Genomic DNA, 18,906 nt, shown 5'->3' with positions numbered 1-18,906 from the left:
AGTGGCTGTGAGCTACCATATGTAAAGAGCAAGTCTCAGAATGAAGAGTCAATTCCTGACAAGCCTCTCTGAGGCCCTAGATCTAGCCATGCCTGCACAACCCTGCACTCTCCAGACACAAAAGCCAAGAGATCCCTGAGGGCTTTGAAGAGAATAATTAGGTTTTCAATGCTTTCAACTGAAAGGCACAGGCTGCATTGTACTCTTATGTTCGAAGACTTGAGTAACTAACGGGTCAGGGGACCTGTTGCAGTGGTGACCCTGACGAGAATGATCTCAGTGGTGCAGGGCATTCGCTCACTAGCCTCCCAGGATGGGTCTGCTCTGTCCTTAGCATCTTCCCATTGTCACTGTTTCTGAGTGGCACCTGCCATTCAAAGGCAACTGATATGCACCAAGTATTACCTTTTCCCTAGCTCATGAACCTCGCCTCAGACTTTAAAACTCGACAGGTTTGGAAGAAAGGTCTATTTCCTCCCTTTTCAATTTCTCTTGAAATTGGAAATCAATTTGCAGAACCGTCTTTGTAAGATAGCGTGATTCTTTTTCTCTTTTTGTGGGTGCTGGGGATGGAAACCAGGGCCTCAACACATGCCAGACAAGCTTTTTGCCACCAGACTACACCCCCAGTCCTTTAGAAAAAGGATGGAGACAGGCTCTTGCTAAGCTGCCCAGGCTGGCCTGGCACTTGTGATCCTCCTGCCTCAGCCTCCTCCGTAGCACGGATCACAGGCGTGCACCACCACACCTGGCTTGATCCAAGTCTAGTTTATTACTCAACTAAAATCAAGGTGCATTCAAAGAATTCGCGTGTTACATAGGGAAAAGGCAGTGGCGCACACACCAACAAGAAGGGCCTGGCACCTCCAACAGGGTCAGCAGAGCGCGCACACAGGCCTCAGCAGGCTCCGCTTCGGGAGTACTTGGGTGTCAATGTATTCAAAAGTCGAAGCTCTAAGACACCTGGCATCCTGGATGGAAAAGCCCCCTCCCATGGCAAGATGCTGCTGCCTGTGAGCCTCTGGGACATAGGCCCCTGAATGGAGAGGCAGGCTTCATGATCAATGGGCGCTCTTCACCGAGGACAGTGACTGAGGTGTTGTGATGCCTGAGACCATGGGAGCAACTCCGAGGCTGTTTGATCTTGCCTGTAAGCGAACACCTCAGTGCCTGTGGCGGAGTCTGACCACAGCTCTGTCCCCCAGGAGTGTGTGGATCATCAAGGACAATGGCTGGCTAAAGGTGCATAGCACTGGGAGGACCCGGTGATGGAGGCAAGGCCCTGGTAGGAAGGCCCCACGTTCCCCGTGGACTCGTTTATCAAATATGCAAAACGTGGTGGTCTGAAGTCCTCTTGGTGCTTTGGAGAAAACGCCAACCGACTACCAGTCCCCCAGTTACCGGCGCAGCAGCCTAAGCCAGGCCTGCAGCCCTGGGGCCAGGCAAAACAGACCCTGTGGCCTGCAGTCACAGGGGACAGACAACCTGCTACACTAAGCCAACTCTGCAACGGGGACAAAGAAAACCCTCCAAAACACAGCATCAAATTCAAGGCAAAGGGACTGTGCGCCTCAAGTCTGAAAAGTGACTTGGATGTGAAAGGCCAAGCAGGGTCCCAGCGAGAACCGAGGCGCAATGCTGAACACCGTGTGTCCCCAGATGACTTTCACTGTCCCCTAATTCCAGTCAGAGCAAGTCGGTCCATTTTAAAATTAACTTTTAAAAGAAATTCTCAAGCTCTACTTTCTGTGGAAGAGCTGTGTCCTAAAATTAGCAGCTAATGAAGTCCCCCTCTGAGGCAGGGGAAGGAGACCAGCAGGGGCCACCCGTCTGTGAGCAGAAAGCGCCTACCCGGCACAGGTAGGCGCGGGCGTACACGGACACCAGCGGGTCCCCGATGCCTCTGATCATGCAGGTCAGTCTGGGCAGGCATTCCGAGATCCCCCTGTGGGCGACAGGAAAGCGCAGCGTCACACCCAGGGGAGAACTCCTGTTCTTCTGTTCTTAAAATAAAGCTAAGCTTCCTAAATTTAGGGGAGGAAAATAAACAAACCAACCCAAGTTTCAGGAAGAAATCAAGGTCAGTCTCAGTCGTTCTAAGGGAAAGCAGCAAGCTCTCCTCTCCTGGTGGAGTTCCTGGGGCTCCTGCTCCTCCCCACCACCCACCCAGCGGGAGGCTCACCTCACGTTCCTGCCTGAGGTCACAGTTACTTTTCTAACTCTAACAGTTCTGTCCCTCGATTTTCCATCAACTGGTCACCCCCGGATCTCCTCTGCGTATCTACAGTCCTTCAGAACGACCTGGCCTCTGGGCCTGGCACTGGACACCCCCACCCCTCAGTGGGAATTACAGCTCACTCCTCCCTCCACACGGACTGCCCTCTGCCTCGGGGGTTCTCCTCCCCATCCTGATGAGGAAAGATAACTTCTTGGACACTGTTATCCCCCAAACTGTCCCAGATGTCCCCAGATCCAAATCACACATTTAAGAAAAATTCTAAATCCAATCAAAGTAGCGATCTGTGGAGAGCTGTGACTGTCTCAGGCCTGCAGGAGGCACCGCCCAGCTTAGCAGAATGCAGATCTGGTCTCCCTGAGCCCGTCACCTGCTCACAGATCCATGTCCACAACAGACCCCAGCCCCAGAATCAAAGCCTCTACTTCCAATACCACCACCTTTAAGAGCAGCCACCGTGGGCCTAGAGTGACAGGGACACGGTGCAGCTCCAAGGCCTGTGCACTCGGGGCCACGCTCTTAAAGAGGAGAGACTGAGGCTCAGAGACCTGCTCGAGACCAGAGCTGGTAACGCACAGCCAGGGCTCAGATGCCGCAGAGCCCGTCTGCCATGAGAGGCTCAACTGACCTCCCCTGCCCTTGGGCTCCTCCCCGTTCAGGTGCAATGGAGCAGAACCCTGTGTGCACGTGGCTGGACCGAGAAACCGGAGAAGAAGACTGGCATCGGATCCAGGACGCGCTCATGAGCTTGGCCACCCACACCTCACCATTCGCGTGGGTTTACACGCGAGACCTCTAGGAGTGTTATGGCTTGGACGCCAACGAGGAGCCTTACGTTTTGGAGAGGAACTTGTTACACTTCAGGATGGAGGACTCCACGTAGCTACGGGAACACGCCACTAAGGAAATCAACTTCCAGACGGCTGTCCCCTGTGGGCAGGGACGGCTCCAGACAGAGGTCAGGCAAGCCCCAAGAGAGGGGCCCGAGGGCCTTCACCCATCTAGAGCGCCCAGGCCGCCTGGGGCTGGTGTTTTTTTATCTAGGGTTCTCATGGTTTCAAACTTGTTTAAAATAAGTTTTGGAAAATGTCATGTGTTGGTTCATGGTCACACAGCGAAATTCAAAGTGGGTTTTGAGCATTTCCAGCCAAGGTTTTGTGGGGAAAAAATGAACTTTACATAACCAAGATACAATCTGCCTACAAGTCAAATTCTGTTCTTCAAACCTGACACTGGTGCAGAAAAGCATGACCTTGTTTTTTCACATTTTGGGAACCAGAGAAAACACAGATGAAGCGTCTTCTGAGAGAAGGTGGGAGTGCTGCTGAAGGAGAGAAGGCCTGACGCACGGCACCATATTCAGAGCCAGACAGAGTCCAAGTCTAAGGCGGGCCCCTAGATAGGGCTTGCCCTGCCTCTTCCGGTTGGAGGCCCGAGCAGGACCAAGTTTCGGACGGAGTTTTAGGGCAATGTGTCACAGGCTTCTACCTACAGTGCAGCTCTTCCCACCTGTCTTGGAAATCACTGGACAGAAAAAGGATACAATCTGGGGATGAGCTCCCTGATGGAGGCAATCTTGAAGAACCAGTTCAGGCACGTCTCCTTGGCCGTGTCATTCACGTTCTCTGGAGAAAAGTGATCTGCAACACAAGGCAATCCCGTCACCTCCTAAATCTCAGGTCCTCTGACAGCTGCCGTGGGGTCCTCGGGCTGGAAAACATCACCAAGGCTCAGAACGTGGGAGGCACGGTCCTCGTCTTTCCTTCTGATGACACCAGCATTATGCAGAAAGCCGGAGACAACAGTGGTGTGCTCTAAGTGCCTTACCGACATTTACTCTCCTAACCCCCACAACCCCTCTCAGAGGTGTGCTGTCCATCATCCTCTCACAGATGCAGAGACCGAGGCTCAGGGGAGTTCAGAACTTTGCCCAAGACCCACGAGGAGCAAATCTAAGAACTGGAATACAAACCACGAGGTCTGGCCCTGCAGCCTGTTCTCGGCCTCTGCCTCCAATTCAACCCAGAGCTTCCCGGGGTAACTGACAACCGAGGATGACAGATGCTTTAGGCATCTACAAGTATAATATGAAATATGATCTAAGCTTTTGCCCTGGGCATCGTGTAGGCTGGACTTGAAGTGAAGGCCCCGAGGTGAAAAACCGAGTCGAGCTGCCACCTCAATACCAGTTCAGGACTCGAGTCATCTCATGGTGAAGCTGCCAGTTTATTCCACTATCTATTCTCTTCCTCTTTAATAATAGAGGTCTCCTTTCTTTCTACCCGGATACTGCCATTCTTTCAGCTTCGGGTGGTCATGTAACCGGGTTTTAGTCCCAGAATATAAAAATGCAACTTACGGGAAAAATCTTTAAGGGAGGGGACTCCCCTCCCACATTCCTCTTTCCTGCCTGCTGACTACAACACAGATACTATTGCTGGAACCTCCGCAGTTACATTGATCCATGAGACCAATAAGACAGAAATCAGGGTGCTTGGTACCATGGGCTACCTGCCCTACCATCCCTGACCCTCCTTTATTGAGTTTTTCAGCTCTGGCAGCCAGGCCTAATCTTGAGATATCCATCCATCCACCCATCTTGGTGGTGCTGGGGTTGAATATGGAGTCTGCACACGCTAGGCAAGGACTATCACTGAGCTTCATGCCTAGCCCTTTTCATTTTTTGAGACAGGGCCTAATTTGTCCAGGCTGGCTTTAAACTTGTGATCCTCCATTCTCAGCCTCCTGAGTCTCTAGGATCACAGGTGTGCATCACCACTCTCAGGTTACTGTCTTTCTTCTAAACACAAATAAGGAAAAGAATGTGGGAAAAAAAGCAGCAACTTATCAAGACCACACAACCACAGTTGAACTCACAGGAAAAGGACTTGTCTGCATGGTTTTGGCCAAGATTAGAGCCCCAACCCACGACTGGGTGTGGTTTAGACTTTTAGAATTCAATCAAGACTGGAGAAGCTAGTTACTTCAGAACCCGGCAGGGACTCTTAGCACAGAGCTCTCATCCTGTTCTGCAGTGACTTTTTTTTCATCCGACTCTGCCAGACTCTGCCATCAGTGGTATGTGATGAAGGTGATCAAAAATTCCTATGGAATCAGCAAAAAGATAAACCTCCAGGTCCCCCTCCAGCAGAGAGCAGTCACTAATGGCAACCGCAGTATTCTGAGCCCGCAATCTCAAGTGCTTATCTACGTGGGGCATCTGGCTCGCTTCTGTCATTCAAGTACTATCTGCCTGCCATTTTCATAAAGATGGAAAAGGACCATTTTCCCCTTTCTGAAGTCATACACACAAAGTAACTTTCTTCCCCTAAGTTTCAAGAGATTCCCCCAGGAAAAGATACGGGTTATTCTTAGATTCATTTGTCAATCTTGTCTTTTGGGAGAGGGAGTGGTGGCACTAATTTCCCTTCATAGGACTGAATCATGAGGCTTGAAACCAAAAGCAAAAATAGGTCTCTGGGGTTCTGTATTAAACTCCTTTCCATTGAAGGAACGGAGACTTGGCAAAGGGTGGAAAATCAGCGATTCCAGTTGCAACTCTTGCTAATAAGCAAGCTGTCCTGCACTATGCACACTGTCTGCAAGCTACACTACAATCTGCACACCCCCATCAACTGCAAGCTAAACAATCTGCATACAGTGCACGTTAACAGCAAGCTACACCACAATCTCTGCACACTGGCACAAGTCTTTAGGCTTTCCTTTTTTTTTTGGGGGGGGGCGCAGTGCTGGGGATTGAACCCAGGGCCTTGGGCATGTGAGGCAAGCACTCTACCTACCAACTGAGCCATATCCCCAGCCCCCTTTAGGCTTTCCTTCTTATTCAAGAAAGGGTTGGGTTATACAGGACTGAAAGTCTTATAACAAACTAAAAAGTATATTTCCCTACTTCATTTGCTCAAAACAATGCCTTAAGAATCAACTAAAAGTAGTGTTCTGGACTTTGGAAGTACACCGTGCATAAGACAGATGATGTCTTCAGGACATTTACGTTCCAGGGGTGGAAGACACAAAAATAGGAAAAAGGGAGGCAAGCCAATAAACCGACAGTTGAAGGCAGTCAGTATTACGAAAGACAGAAAGGTATAGAATAGTGACGAGTCAGAAATGGGGAAGGGCTCACTACATGGGTCGCTGGAGAAGATCCCTGAAGAGGTGGCATCTGAGCAGAGCCCTGAGTTGTGAAGGAGAGCCAGCCATGCTCAGATGTGAAGGAAATGTATTCCAGGGAGAGGAAATAGCGAGTGTAAAGGGCCCTGGGGTAGCATGATGGTGGCGTGGTCAAAGAACAGGAAGCACGTCGGCGTTGTGCAGAGGAAGGGGAGAAGCAGGCATCACACGCAGGACTGCAGCCTTGGTGAAGGCTCCTACCCCCCAAGAGCAATGGAAACCCCAGGGTTCTGGGCAGAGGAATGGCACAGCTGACATGATTCCTACTTTGGCACTTGGGACGGTATATGAAGAATGGTTTCAAAATCTGGAAATTGAGAAAAGACTTTGATGTAACAGAGATGATCCCTCCAGTTCCCGCTTAACTTTTATGGTGCTTTTGTTTAAAAAAAAAAAAAAAAAAAAAAAAATCCTAGACTTTTGTGGTATTTCAGGAGGAGGGAAGAGACCCACAAGTCCAGCTCTCCTTCACTACCAAGTCGCTACCACCTTCACAGAACAGCGCTCACAGGCACACGACAGCCTCTCAGTGTGTGTGCACCTGAAAAGCTGGTCAGTTGAGGCCCCTACTTATCCTGATGCAGCCCACGTCAGCCAGGGAACTGGAAGGTGGGATGCTCAGGTGATGGAACAAACCCAGATTCCTTCTTCCAAGTTGGAAATAAAGCTGATCCCCTGGAGTACATGGTTGCTGCAGAGGAGATGCTGGGTCAAGAAACCGTACCCTGCAGGAGGACTGAAGAGGGACGGGGGTGCTGGGGACAGCACTGGAGCAGGTTGGGTTGCATACTTTTGTCGTCATGTCAACGTGTATCGTGGTGGTGCATCGTTAACCAAAAAGCATTAAAAAAATAAATAAATAAAATTAAAAACACCCACCCCCAGAGGGAAACAATGACCAGTCTGACATGTGCTCTTCTCAAGGAAGCCACAGACACTCAGATCACTCTGAACACATGAGGGCTAAACCTTAGTCAAAACTCCTGAAGGCAAAGAGCCCAGTATTAAATTCACCACGCAGACCTTGATTCAAATGGAAAGAATGGGCACACATGCCACTGGACGTTTCTTTCTATGTAATTTCTTTAGGCAGAATTATGCAGGGTAGATTTCAAAGCTTTCCTCCTGATTTTGGTTAAGAGTTGTCCCCTGTATCAGTGGCAATTTTGAGCCAAGTCTGCCCCTTCCCCTTTCACGTTCTTGGAATCAGGGGAAAAACACACAGATGAAGATGTTAACTGAAAGGAAAAAAAAATGAAGAGATCATTCAAGAGAGAACAAAAGCCTGATTTGCAGGGCTCCAGGCAAAAAATAAATATGCTTGAAAAGAATTTTAGCGATAAAACTGCCAATTAATACATTTAGACAAGAATGAAAATTGAATGTTAAACAACCTCTAATTTTCAACTTTCCAAGTTTGAGCAGGGAGTCTATCAGTAATTTTTCCTTATTTCCCCCTAAAATGTTTGGACAGTCAGTGAAAATAAGGAAGGAAAATGATTTTAGTAGATGCAAAGTCAAAGGCAAGTGACCGAGATCTCTAAGTAGCTAAGTTTATGACAACAGAAGAAATGAGTCTGCATCAGAGAGAACTTTTAAAAACTGTTGGGCTGAGGTGTAGCTCGGTGCAAGAGTGTGTGTCCAGCATGCAGGAGGTCCTGGGGTCAGCCCCAGCACTGGGGGGTTTGGGGGGGTGGATTGCTGCTGCCAAAGAAAACACCCATTTGGGTTTAATTCCACCTGCTGGCTAAAGTTTGCTGTTGCTGGTTTAACACAGGGAAGTCCCAGGTGGCCAGGGCAAGTTCAACAAGAGGATCCAGATTTCTCAAATCCTCAATAACATTAAAAGGTAGATGGATGGAAGGATGGGAGGGAAGAGAGGGCGAGGGGAGGAGGGAGGAACAAAGGAAGAATATGAGTCAAGTTAGGGGTCGCTTTCAGGAACAGTTTCTCCTGCTCTCCTGGGAAGTACCGCTGTTCGGAATGCAGAACACAGGGAGGCAGGGCTTGTGCAAATGAGAAGCTGCGCTCTTTTAACCAAGCTTGAGAGTTAAAAGGAGGGTAAAGCAACAGAAGGCCACTGCAGAGAGTTGTGTGCACCACCATCATTTTATGACAAGAGATTCATCACCCACTTGCCCCATAATGACCTGAGAATTAAACCCAATTGGCAATAAATTTAATGCAGACCTCACTGGCACATAGACTGTAGATTCAAAGCCTCTGTTACTGTGGTTTTATTTGATGTCATTCTTTTATATGTGTAGAGTTGGATTTTTGCCCCCTTAAAAAATGTTTCCTAGGAAAAAAAGATGCGGGGGAAAGTATTCAAATGTCAAGGCTGCCGAGGAAATGAGCTGGCGTAGAGTGTGGCCGAGCCTAACTGTGAACCTTTCCACTTGGGCACATCCCAGTCACTTGCCCAAATTCCTGGCTCTGCATATTTGAAAGCCTTCTCACATTTTTGGATGACTGAGAGGACCAGAAATCTTCCAACGTGTTCCTTTAACTTTGAGCACAACAAAAACTATCAGTTCTCACTAAATCCAGACTTGATAAAAACATTCTAATTGCGACCCCAGGGCAGAGTATCACCTAGAGAACAGCTACGGAGTCACCTGGTAAGACGCTGCGGTTATCCACACACATGGAGAAGATGCGCTCGTAGACCAGCTTTCCTGGAGGGAAAGAACAGACGGTGTGAGCATCACACACAACAGGAGCAAACACTAAATAAACGTCTGTTAATTAGACACAAGACATGTCATGGCCCAGGCATCCTCGAACTTGTAAGAGCATGCTGCCACCCAGTGGCAGCACGTTAAGCCACAGGGGTATTTTTGTTTGGCTTTTAATCAAAGAGGCGACTTATACTTTCTGAGAGGGGAAGAAATGCGACCATTTTACTCTGCAGAGTTTTGACTCAAACTCGGGCTGATGGAGCCTCCAATTCCTCCATGTAAAAACAGTCCCATCCTCTTCTACATTCTGTTAGATCAGAGGCAGCCCATGGGCTGAACCCAGCCTCAAACCAGGCTTGTTTGGCTTTTTTTTTTTTTTTTTAATTAGTTACCAAGTAAACTCAGAACTCATGAAACACTGACATTTTCACAGAAGATGTGCCAACGAGTGGCCCCATCCTTACAGACAACACACAGCTGGAGTAGCTGAGCAGCCGCTTCCCCGAGGGCGCGCACTGCGGGGCTACATCAGCCTCCCTCCCTCCCGGCCTGCCTGGGCTTAGAGGTGCTAGAATTCGGGATTAATGGAAAGCAAGCGTCACAGGGCAGAGGCTGTGCTTGCTCCCTGACCCACACCTGACATTGAGTGGATGCCCAGTTGCTGGACAGACGGACACTGCAGGTTATGGGGGCCCTGGGCCACCAGCTCGCCATTCAGGTTCACTGATGCAGCACACAGTATCCTGGGGGGGGGGGGGGGATGGTAAACCCGATGGCCGTGCACCCGTAAAGCTCATCCATGAAGCCAGGGGGACTCTGGACTCCAAAGCCAGCATAAGCAGCTTTATTCTGTATGTGGATTTTGGAAAATGCTATCAATACACTAGGGATAAAAATGACAGCTCTTCATCTTCTGACCCCTCCCAAGTCACCTTCAGTTTGTGAGTACTTGCTCCTTTTTAGACCCCCGTTATTCAGGGCAGCCACGAGCAGACTGCCCCGTAAATGGAAACGAGAGTCAGAAGGATCACATCTGATCAGAGACTTGGGATCAGATGATGTCACCAGTGTCAGGAGTGTGAGGTGGGACACCGCCTGGCGCCTCTCCTACAGCCGCCTGAAGACCTGGGGGAAGCACAGGCTGCTGGGCCACCAGTAGTGGCTGACCAGGAATGTGGCCCTTGAACCACAATGAAGGGAGATCCTTCCACACACTCAAGGGCGAGAGCCACCGGTAGAGGACACGCCAGGGACTCTGGGATCCAGGAACAGTGACAGGCATCCCACCTCCCTCCAACCCGCTTCTTCACACACCTGGCTGCACCTTCAGAGCACCTGGGGCTCTTACAAAGACCTGGGCATCCGCTTCCACCCTCGGAGGTGCAGATGTAACCGTTGGGGTGCAGCAGGGACACCGAGTGTCCTCGGGGAGCTCAGCGCCCGAGAAGCTTTAACAAACAAGCCCCACGTCTCAGCGCTACCTGCCACTTCTTCCTGGCAGGCCTGCTTTCTTTCGTTACTGGGGCTCTGGGCTCCCCACGGCAGCCACGCCTGGCACAGAGACATCCCCCATGATGCCCACAGAGCCCAGCAGCAGCTGCAGGCTGTTTCACCTCAGCCCTCACACAGCAAGTCACACCGGCGGCTGGCACTTCTCACCTCCCACGTGCACAGAACAGACTCGGCCCAAACACCCTTTACTCTTACTCAAAAGCTTACCATCTCTAAAACTAGCTTGTAAAACATACAACTGCTATATTTCACTTTGTTGTCTAAAGGGCCTTGAAACTAAAAAGTTATTTTCAAACAAGCTACTTTTTCTTTTGTTAAACTACTGGACAACTATTGTGAGACATACCCCATCCTAGGTGGAGAAACCGAGGCTCAAGTTCTTACAACTCTGGAAGAGGAGAGGCAGGCAGGGAAGCAAGAGGCCCACCTGTGCCCACAGCGTCTAGTGAGGCCCAACAAAAGCCAGGCCTGTGCCTCCCACTGTGCGTTCCTGGGCTGCATCCCACATCCTTGCAAGATGCTGTAACACCTGTTGATCGTCAGCGACCCCAGACACCTGCTCCTACTCCACCACGCATCTCATGGAGCAGAGAGTGCGTGAAAAGAGAGGGACCACAGGATCCGTGTTTCCCACCCAAGATGGGCAGGGCTCTGCTGCTCGTCTAAAAACTGCAAACTCGGACACCAAAGCACAAGTCTCCGTGAGCACCTGCCACGCAAGCTGCCTCAGTGGACCTGAGGCCCTGTGGATGCCACGTTCTGAGTGGGGAGGGAGGGTGGAGCCCAGGCAGCCTGTGTGCTGGGTCACAGGTAAAACGTCCCCACGGTTCAATTCCAAAGGACCTGGAAGGTGCCAGTAGAGATCCCCTCTGTGCACTGGCCACTCCAGAGTCACTTTCCCTTGTACCCTGGGTGACAGACACAGGGGAACAGGAGCCCCACTCGTCTGTCGTCCTCCTGCAGCTCTGCAGTCACCCTGCATCGCAGCCTCTCCACTGCACGCACACCTGGGGACCTCCCCTCTAGTGACAGCACAGCCTCATTCTCAGGGCACCAGGACTTCTGCTGTATGGATGACCATGACTTAACCAGTCCCCAGGGAGGGCCACTTGGGTCATTCCCATCCTCTCCTCTTACTAGAACAAATTTCCAGAGGCGACATCGCTGGGTCAAAGGCACACACCTTTACAACTTCCTCGTTGTGGGAAACTGTCCCCACGAGCGACGAACAGGAGGAAAGCAGCAGGTGTGACTGCAGAGCACCCGAGTGTGGGTCCCAGCCATGCCACTCACTACACAGCAGTCTTGAGCAAGTGACTTCCTTCTATGCCTCAGATTCCTCACCTCTGAAGCAGGGACAATGACAGACTCTCTTTCCTAGGGCTGCCATACAGACCATGTGGCCACTCTGCAGGCGGCTAGGATAGTCTGGCCCAAGGACAGCACTTGTTGAGGGCTGGTGACTCTCGTCCGCCGTGAAGGATGCATATCTCAGCTTGCAGAGCCCGGGCTGGGCACCAGGAGGGGCTGGAGGTGTGGCTGCCCCGAGCCTCTGCAAGGTGAGCTTGCCCCCTGCGTCCAGCCAGGCCTGCAGGGTGGGAACTGGGTCTCTCCAGAGTGCCCCAGAGATGGCTTCACTCGGGGACGCTGGTCATGAACAGGGAACTTGCTGAGGGCTGGAGGAGACCAGAAAAGGACAACCAGGAGGACCGATGGGGCCACGGCCTCCCCACTGATGTCCCTGCTCCCTGGGGGCCAGCTCTGTGCAGGACCTGGCAAGGTTCTGCCAGTATGTGACCCGACATCTGTCCTGGGAACCTAATTCACCATCCCCTGGGCCACATCGCCCTTTCCCAACACCACATGTGCCGTCTCAGCCTCCCACCCAGCCCCCTAGCACCCCAGCCCACCCACTCATCTCAACCCAGCAGCCAGAGGGACCCTGTTAAAACACAAGTGGGGTTATGCCCCCTGTTGCTGGGGCCCTTCGTGCCCTCTGGTCACTGGGTTCCTGCTTTCCCCCCCCTCCCCCGGCCTGGCTCCTTGGGGCCTCTGCACAGGCTCATCTCTGGCTGTGGACACCTGCCCTGTCCTCTGGCCTGAGGCCCTTCATGCGAGCACCACTCAGCACTTTCCAACGAGGCCTCCTGAGCCCCCTACTTGAAGTCGCAGCTGCCCCCCCCCAGGCTCCTCTCCTCCTCCACCCCTTACCCAGCTCTGCTTGCCTTTCCTCCACAGCACTCATCACCCCCACACAGCAGGGGCCACCCAGCTGCTCTGCAAGCTCTCTGTTGGTCCCCAACTGGCCACAAAAGCAGGACTCTGTCTCTTCACTGTGCCAACCCCCCAGTGCCCAGTGAGTGCCTGACACCAGCGCTCCATACCCTGTGGCCATCGACAGAATAGGGAGAAAGGAGGCGAGAGGAGGAGTCGGGAGCCGCTCTGGACAGGAGCCATGCATGTGGCGAGCCACAGTGTTGTGAACTATGAGCATCGAACACAAAGTGGGCGGCACTGCTGCTGCCCCTCTGATCACTGGCTCTGCCTGTGATCCCCACACAGCACATGAGATGGGCATGGCCTCCCAAGACGTCAACCTGCTGACAGCAGACATCAGGAAGCTAGACTCAAGCCCCTGAAACCTGATCCCTTGCCTCATTTGAACGGCTTCTCCCCAATAAAAGGGTTCAGCACGTGCTCCTCGCCCTTTCTTGGCTGCCTTGGCCCGCTTGTGGGAGCTGCGGCTGAGGAGTGGCCACTGAACCCAAAGAAAAGGTACTCTGTGTATTTAGTCCCCAAATTCCCTTGGAATGACTGACTGGTTTATCGTGTGTCACAACAAGGAGGGACGCGGATCCTTCTCCCCCCGAAGCCAGCATCTTTCCAGGCCTGTCACCGCTGAATTTCAGGGAACTCAACAAATATTCAACTCATGGTCTTGAAGTTGCTGGAAATTCACCCACTTAACGAAAACTGACCGATGTGCCATTAATGAGTCCACCAACACATGTATTTAGAACGCCTGGAGCCAAGTGGTATGTAAAACTAACACAGGACACCTTCCTAGTGTCCCCCACTGATCAGATTGAGCACACGTCACCCCAAAGATCCCGAGAACAGCCAGACACCATAACCACCCAGAGACCAGACGACATCCCCACTTACCTTCCCAAACCTGCCCGCCCTCTCAACTTCCCTTTAACAGGGGAGCTGGGAACCCCAAAAACGTCTCAGATGAGAGTGTGTGAACGCTTGTCCCCTGTGCCTTAAACTTATTTAAACTTATTTCTACATTTGTCAAGAGCCCCATGGGGCCCGAGCCGCGGCTGCCTTGCCGGAGCTCCTCCAGGGACACCCAGAACCCCTCCAGCAGGGCTGCCCTCCTCCTGCTCAGCACCCTCTCTCCTTCTCTTCAGGCAGCATCCCCTCTTTCCTCTGGCTCCCCCCAGGCCTGAGAAGTCGGGGTACTTCCTCCCCAGATGTCACGCCCGGCTCTTGAGTGACAGGCGGTGTGAGCCACCAGGGGATGGGAGTCCAGGCCTCCCGCTGTGATGCTTCCCTGGGACAGCGAGCAGGACAGCTGAGGGAGGCGAGGGCTTGGGGAGTGAGAGAGGGAAAGCAGCCCACCCCAGGGAAGACGAGAGAGAGACAGGTCCTGACGCCGCCATGTGAGCTCCCGGATCCAGCTGTATCTATGGCCCCGATACGGAGCCACAGTGGGTATTCTTTAACGTGTCCCAAAGGCCCAAGAGTAAGGGCCTGGGGTCCAGCATGCCCTGCTGGGAGGGGTGGGACTTCACGAGATGGAGCCTTATGGGAGGTCTTCAGGTCACTACTCCTGAACTTTCATCATGAAGCCCCCCGCTCCCAGGCTAGTTAGGTTTTCTGCCACCTGTTTTAGCTAATACCCTCGGGCCTTGTCTCTCCAACAGGCCAAGGACATGTGAACCGACTGGGTCTCCTGACATTTTGTTTTTGACCCATCAAGTCTTTTGCTGGGTTGCAGACAAGACTTGCTGGATTGAGACTCATGGGCCTGTCCTTGGTAGGACAGCCAGTGCCTCTGCTCTGACCTCCTGTTCAGCTCTCAGATGCCAGGTTTCCCAGTCCTCTCAGGCAGCTCCTCGGTGAACACCACATATGGCTGAGGGAGCTGCCTGGTTTGGGCAGAGCGCCCACAGCAGGATGTTCTGGCTCAACTCGGGGCGAAGCAGCAGGCCTCAGGCACCACCGCCTCTCAGGGATGCTCTTCAGTCTGGACATCTCTACTGGACTCCAAAAGGTCACCCTGCCTCCAGTGTGGGGCACAGGGCCAGAGGCAGCCACGATGACACAGAATGACCTCAGAGGACCGCAGTCATCCTCAGGTGGGGACTCTGGCAAGGATGGAGGTTCTCAACAGCGAAGCCAGAGAAAATGGATGTGCAGGGAGACATCAGGGGCCTGAACAGAAGACCTGGCGACTAGACCCAGGCACGTGGGAAACACGCTCAGGCTCCCCACGAGGGTAACTGGGTACATGGAAGCCATGCCCTGTGACAAGAGCTCGCAGGGGCCGGGACGGGGAGGGAAGGCAGGTCGTATTCAGTGCCACAGTTGGTCCCAAAGGCCCAGGAGCAAGGGCCTGATGTCCAGCATGCTCTGCTGGGAGGGGTGGGACCTTGACGAGATGGAGCCTCATGGGAGGTCTTTAGGTCACAGGGGGTGCAGGGGACATTATGGGACCCCAGACCCCTGCTTGCCCTTCTGCTTCTTGGTCCTCTTATGAAGGGAGGGGATTGGCTCCACCATGGGCCTAAAAGCCACGGGTCTGCCCAGTCATGAACTGGAACCTGTAAAACTCAGGCTGAACAAACCTCTTCTCCTCATCTGCTGACTACATCAGGCACTTTGTTATAGTGAAAGAGAGCTAACACATTCAGTTCTGAAAAATGTGAGTTTCAGATGCCCTTGAGGTAGCCACAGACCACAGCTGGCTCAGCTAGCACATGTGCTCCCCAACTTCGTGTATTCATTTATCAGTCTCTCCAAAGACCAGAAAAAAATAACATCCAAGATTTTTCAAAAACAGCACCCTTTGCAGTTGGAGAGCAGAAGTAACTTCTAATGTTCTGAAGTAGAATAAGGTAACTACAGTCGACAACAATTGAACATTTCAAAGTAGGATTTCGCATTTTCCCAAAACAAAGCAATGATAAATGTCTGAAGATAAGCTATGCCAATCACCCCAATCTGATCATTATGTACTTACGCATATCTTCATGCTCTATCACATAAATATTTTCCATGTGAGTCAGTTAAAAATAAACACAAGGGAAACATGCTAACGGACCAGGAGGTATGGTCTGGTCCCTTCCTACTCATCTAATTCCTTAGACCACACAGGGCCTACCTTAAAGCACCGCAGCCACCTGACAGAACAAACGTATTTCCTACGTATGAAATGAACATGGTGCTTACCAAACGTGTCCAGTATGTCAGTGATGAGGACAAACTTGCTTGGGTAGAACCGAATCACACTCGTGTCTGAAAGCAGCTTTGAACACTAGAAAGAGAAAAGACAATTCACTGTCTGACTTGGCTGGGACCCTCCAGGCCTGGAGGATGAATGACCTCTGCCAGGGTCTCTCCATGGCCAAACCCTGTGCAGCCCTGGGGATGACGTGAGAAGACTGTTGTGTTTGACAAACGGCTGAGACTCTGCTCACGACTGACTTTCATTAAGGAAGGTGCTGGAAAGCCAAGCTCCAGGAGAGCCCAGGGCCTCGCAGTCTAGACCCCAGCCCGGCACCCCTCTCCTGGACCAGCCTGTCCCGATAGCTTCCGTGCTTGGCTTCCTCTGGTTTATTTCAGCCTGGTTGGATTCCTAAGAAGTGACTCACAAGTAAATCTCTATGGGCTCCTTCAACTATAGGGATTACTTACACTCCACCCTAAGCTTCCCTCTAAAGGGGACCGTGACAAGCTTCACGAGCACATGTTTCTTGGGCGCTGAGGACACTTCAGCCTGAACAATCCCTACATCCTCCCTGTGCCAATGGGAAGGCCACAGCCACACAATGTGGCACCAACCACTCCAGGTTGAGTTGTCTTTTAAAATCAGAGGCAGGAAAGTTCTACCTTAAAAAGCTGGATTTAATTCCCTGTCATTATGAATTCAAAAGTCAGCAAAAGTAATCAAGTAACTCTCCTGTATTTTATCATCCCAACAGTTAACCCTCAGGAAGACATGTCATTTAAAAATTAAAAAATTTCAGAGGGGCATGGGGCACATGCCTGTAATCCAGGGGATTCAGGAGGCTGACGTAGGAGGATCCCAAGGTTGAGGCCAGCTTGGGCAACTTAGTGAGGCCCAGTTTCAAAAAAACCCAAAGGCCCAGTAGGCATGATGCCCTGGGTTCAAACCTCAGCACTGCAACAAGAGAGGGCGACAGGCATTTTTGCTTTGGCATTGTTATCCACTAAGCTGTCGGAGTCACCAGCTTCTCCTTAGCATTATACACCTCAAAGCAAAAGATACAAGACTAGAGGAGAAAGCAGCCTGGCGCCAGCCAAGCCAGACCAGAGGAGGAAGCAGCCCTGCGCCAGCCAAGCCAGACTGGAGGAGGAAGCCCGGCCCCGCCCCGTGTGCTAGTCAGGAGGAAGCCCATCAACCCTTAAAACCCATCAAAGGGGGTGTGGCTACCAGCACGGTTCTGCGGCTGATCCAGGTACCCGGTTTCCAACTCCCCCACCCTTAGCTGCGATAACTCAAAATATTTCCCACAAGCTTTTGGGGGTTGTAGCTATCAACGCAAAACAACAACTGTACAGGCACCTGGTTTCTACCTCAGAGACTAGAGTAGGGAAGATACAGGTGGAAGCTCATGTCCTTTCACACTGGCTATACCCACCACCCTGAACACAGAGGCTCAAGCTAGGAATAGACAACGCCACCTACTGGAAGCAAGGAAAACAGTGTTCTGAGAGACTTTTTTTTCCTCTTTCTCTTTTCTTCTCTCTTCCACAACTTCAACATATGTGAAACCAAGAACTGTGCATGAACAACCGAATTACCAAAGTAATATAATCTAGAGGAATTGCATATACCCCACCTTCCCCCATTTTTTTTTCTTTATTTCTATCTTACTTTCCTTTTCCTTCTTTCTTATTTCTCTTTTCTTCCTTGTTATTTTTTTTCTTTTTTTTCATTCATATTCTCTCTATCCCACTTTCAATCTCCTAACTTTTGCTATCTATCCATAGGGTAACTATCTAAATACAGATAGGAGGTTGAATGTATACATTCTTCCATAAATTACCAGTCTATTGGTTAGAGTTCTCCAAAGGTGCTAAGGTAGTTTAACCTCATACCCTCACCCCTTTCCCTCTAAGTATAACATCCTTCTTCTGAAATTAAGTTTTCTATATGCCACCAGATATGGTATGCCTTTTATGAAACTAATGAATATATTCTTAAGTAATAATTAAAACCAATATCAATAGACTTAGAATCTAACTATAAATGTAGTAATAATGAAAACTTGTGCTTAGATGATGTACTGTTGATATTGGGAACTGTTAACATTGTCTTTCTCTGCAAAAGAGGGATTTTGGAGCTATACAAGAACAATACAAATATATAAGGGGAAAAACATTAACACAACAGTTTCACAAAGCTAAAAAGAATCATGAGCAGTATGAAAAGACAAGGAAAGAAAGGACCACAAGCAATACAGGTCAATTCAACATTAGATGAGGTAATATCTGCAGCTGATGGAATATCAGACAAAGAGTTCAGGATATACATGCTTCAGATGATCTGGAGTTCTCAAGGAAGACATTATACAGCAAATTCAGACAATGAAAGATCACTTTGACAATGAATTACATAAACAAATCCAAGAAGCAAAAGATCAACTCTACAGGGAGATAGAGGATATAAAAAACAAACAGAAATCCTGGAAATGCAGGAAACAATAAACCAAATCAAAAACTCAAATGAGAGTATTACCAGCAGAGTAGAGTACTTAGAAGATAGAACTTCAGACAACGAAGACAAAGTTTTTCAACTTGAAAAGAACACAGACAGCTCAGCGAGAATGTTAAGAAATCATGAGCAGAACATCCAAGAATTATGGGATAACATAAAGAAACCAAACCTAAGAGTTATTGGGATACAAGAGGGTATAGAGGTCCAAACCAAGGGAATGAGCAATCTATTCAATGAAATAATACTAGAAAACTTCTCAGACTTAAAGAATGAAAAAGAAATCCAAATACTAGAAGCCTACAGGACACCGAATG

At 50.5% G+C, this 18,906-nt stretch overlaps 1 protein-coding gene across 1 annotated transcript in view; it reads right to left on the bottom strand.

The window, feature by feature from the left end:
• The window catches only part of Vps35l (VPS35 endosomal protein sorting factor like), a 105,296-nt gene that overhangs the window by 60,322 nt on the left and 26,068 nt on the right, over positions 1-18,906 (bottom strand). Inside the window, exons 8-12 of the mRNA XM_076840787.1 lie at positions 16,081-16,165; positions 9,046-9,105; positions 3,780-3,876; positions 3,072-3,119; positions 1,852-1,945 (exon numbers count right to left, since the gene is read on the bottom strand). Coding sequence (XP_076696902.1) covers positions 1,852-1,945; positions 3,072-3,119; positions 3,780-3,876; positions 9,046-9,105; positions 16,081-16,165 — 384 coding nt within the window. The remainder of the gene's footprint in view (positions 1-1,851; positions 1,946-3,071; positions 3,120-3,779; positions 3,877-9,045; positions 9,106-16,080; positions 16,166-18,906) is intronic.

Source organism: Callospermophilus lateralis, chromosome 19, assembly GCF_048772815.1.
Source record: "Callospermophilus lateralis isolate mCalLat2 chromosome 19, mCalLat2.hap1, whole genome shotgun sequence".
In the NCBI taxonomy this organism is placed as follows: domain Eukaryota; kingdom Metazoa; phylum Chordata; class Mammalia; order Rodentia; family Sciuridae; genus Callospermophilus; species Callospermophilus lateralis.
Note: the sequence above shows the minus strand (reverse complement) of the source record. Positions and strands in the feature narration are given on the sequence as shown.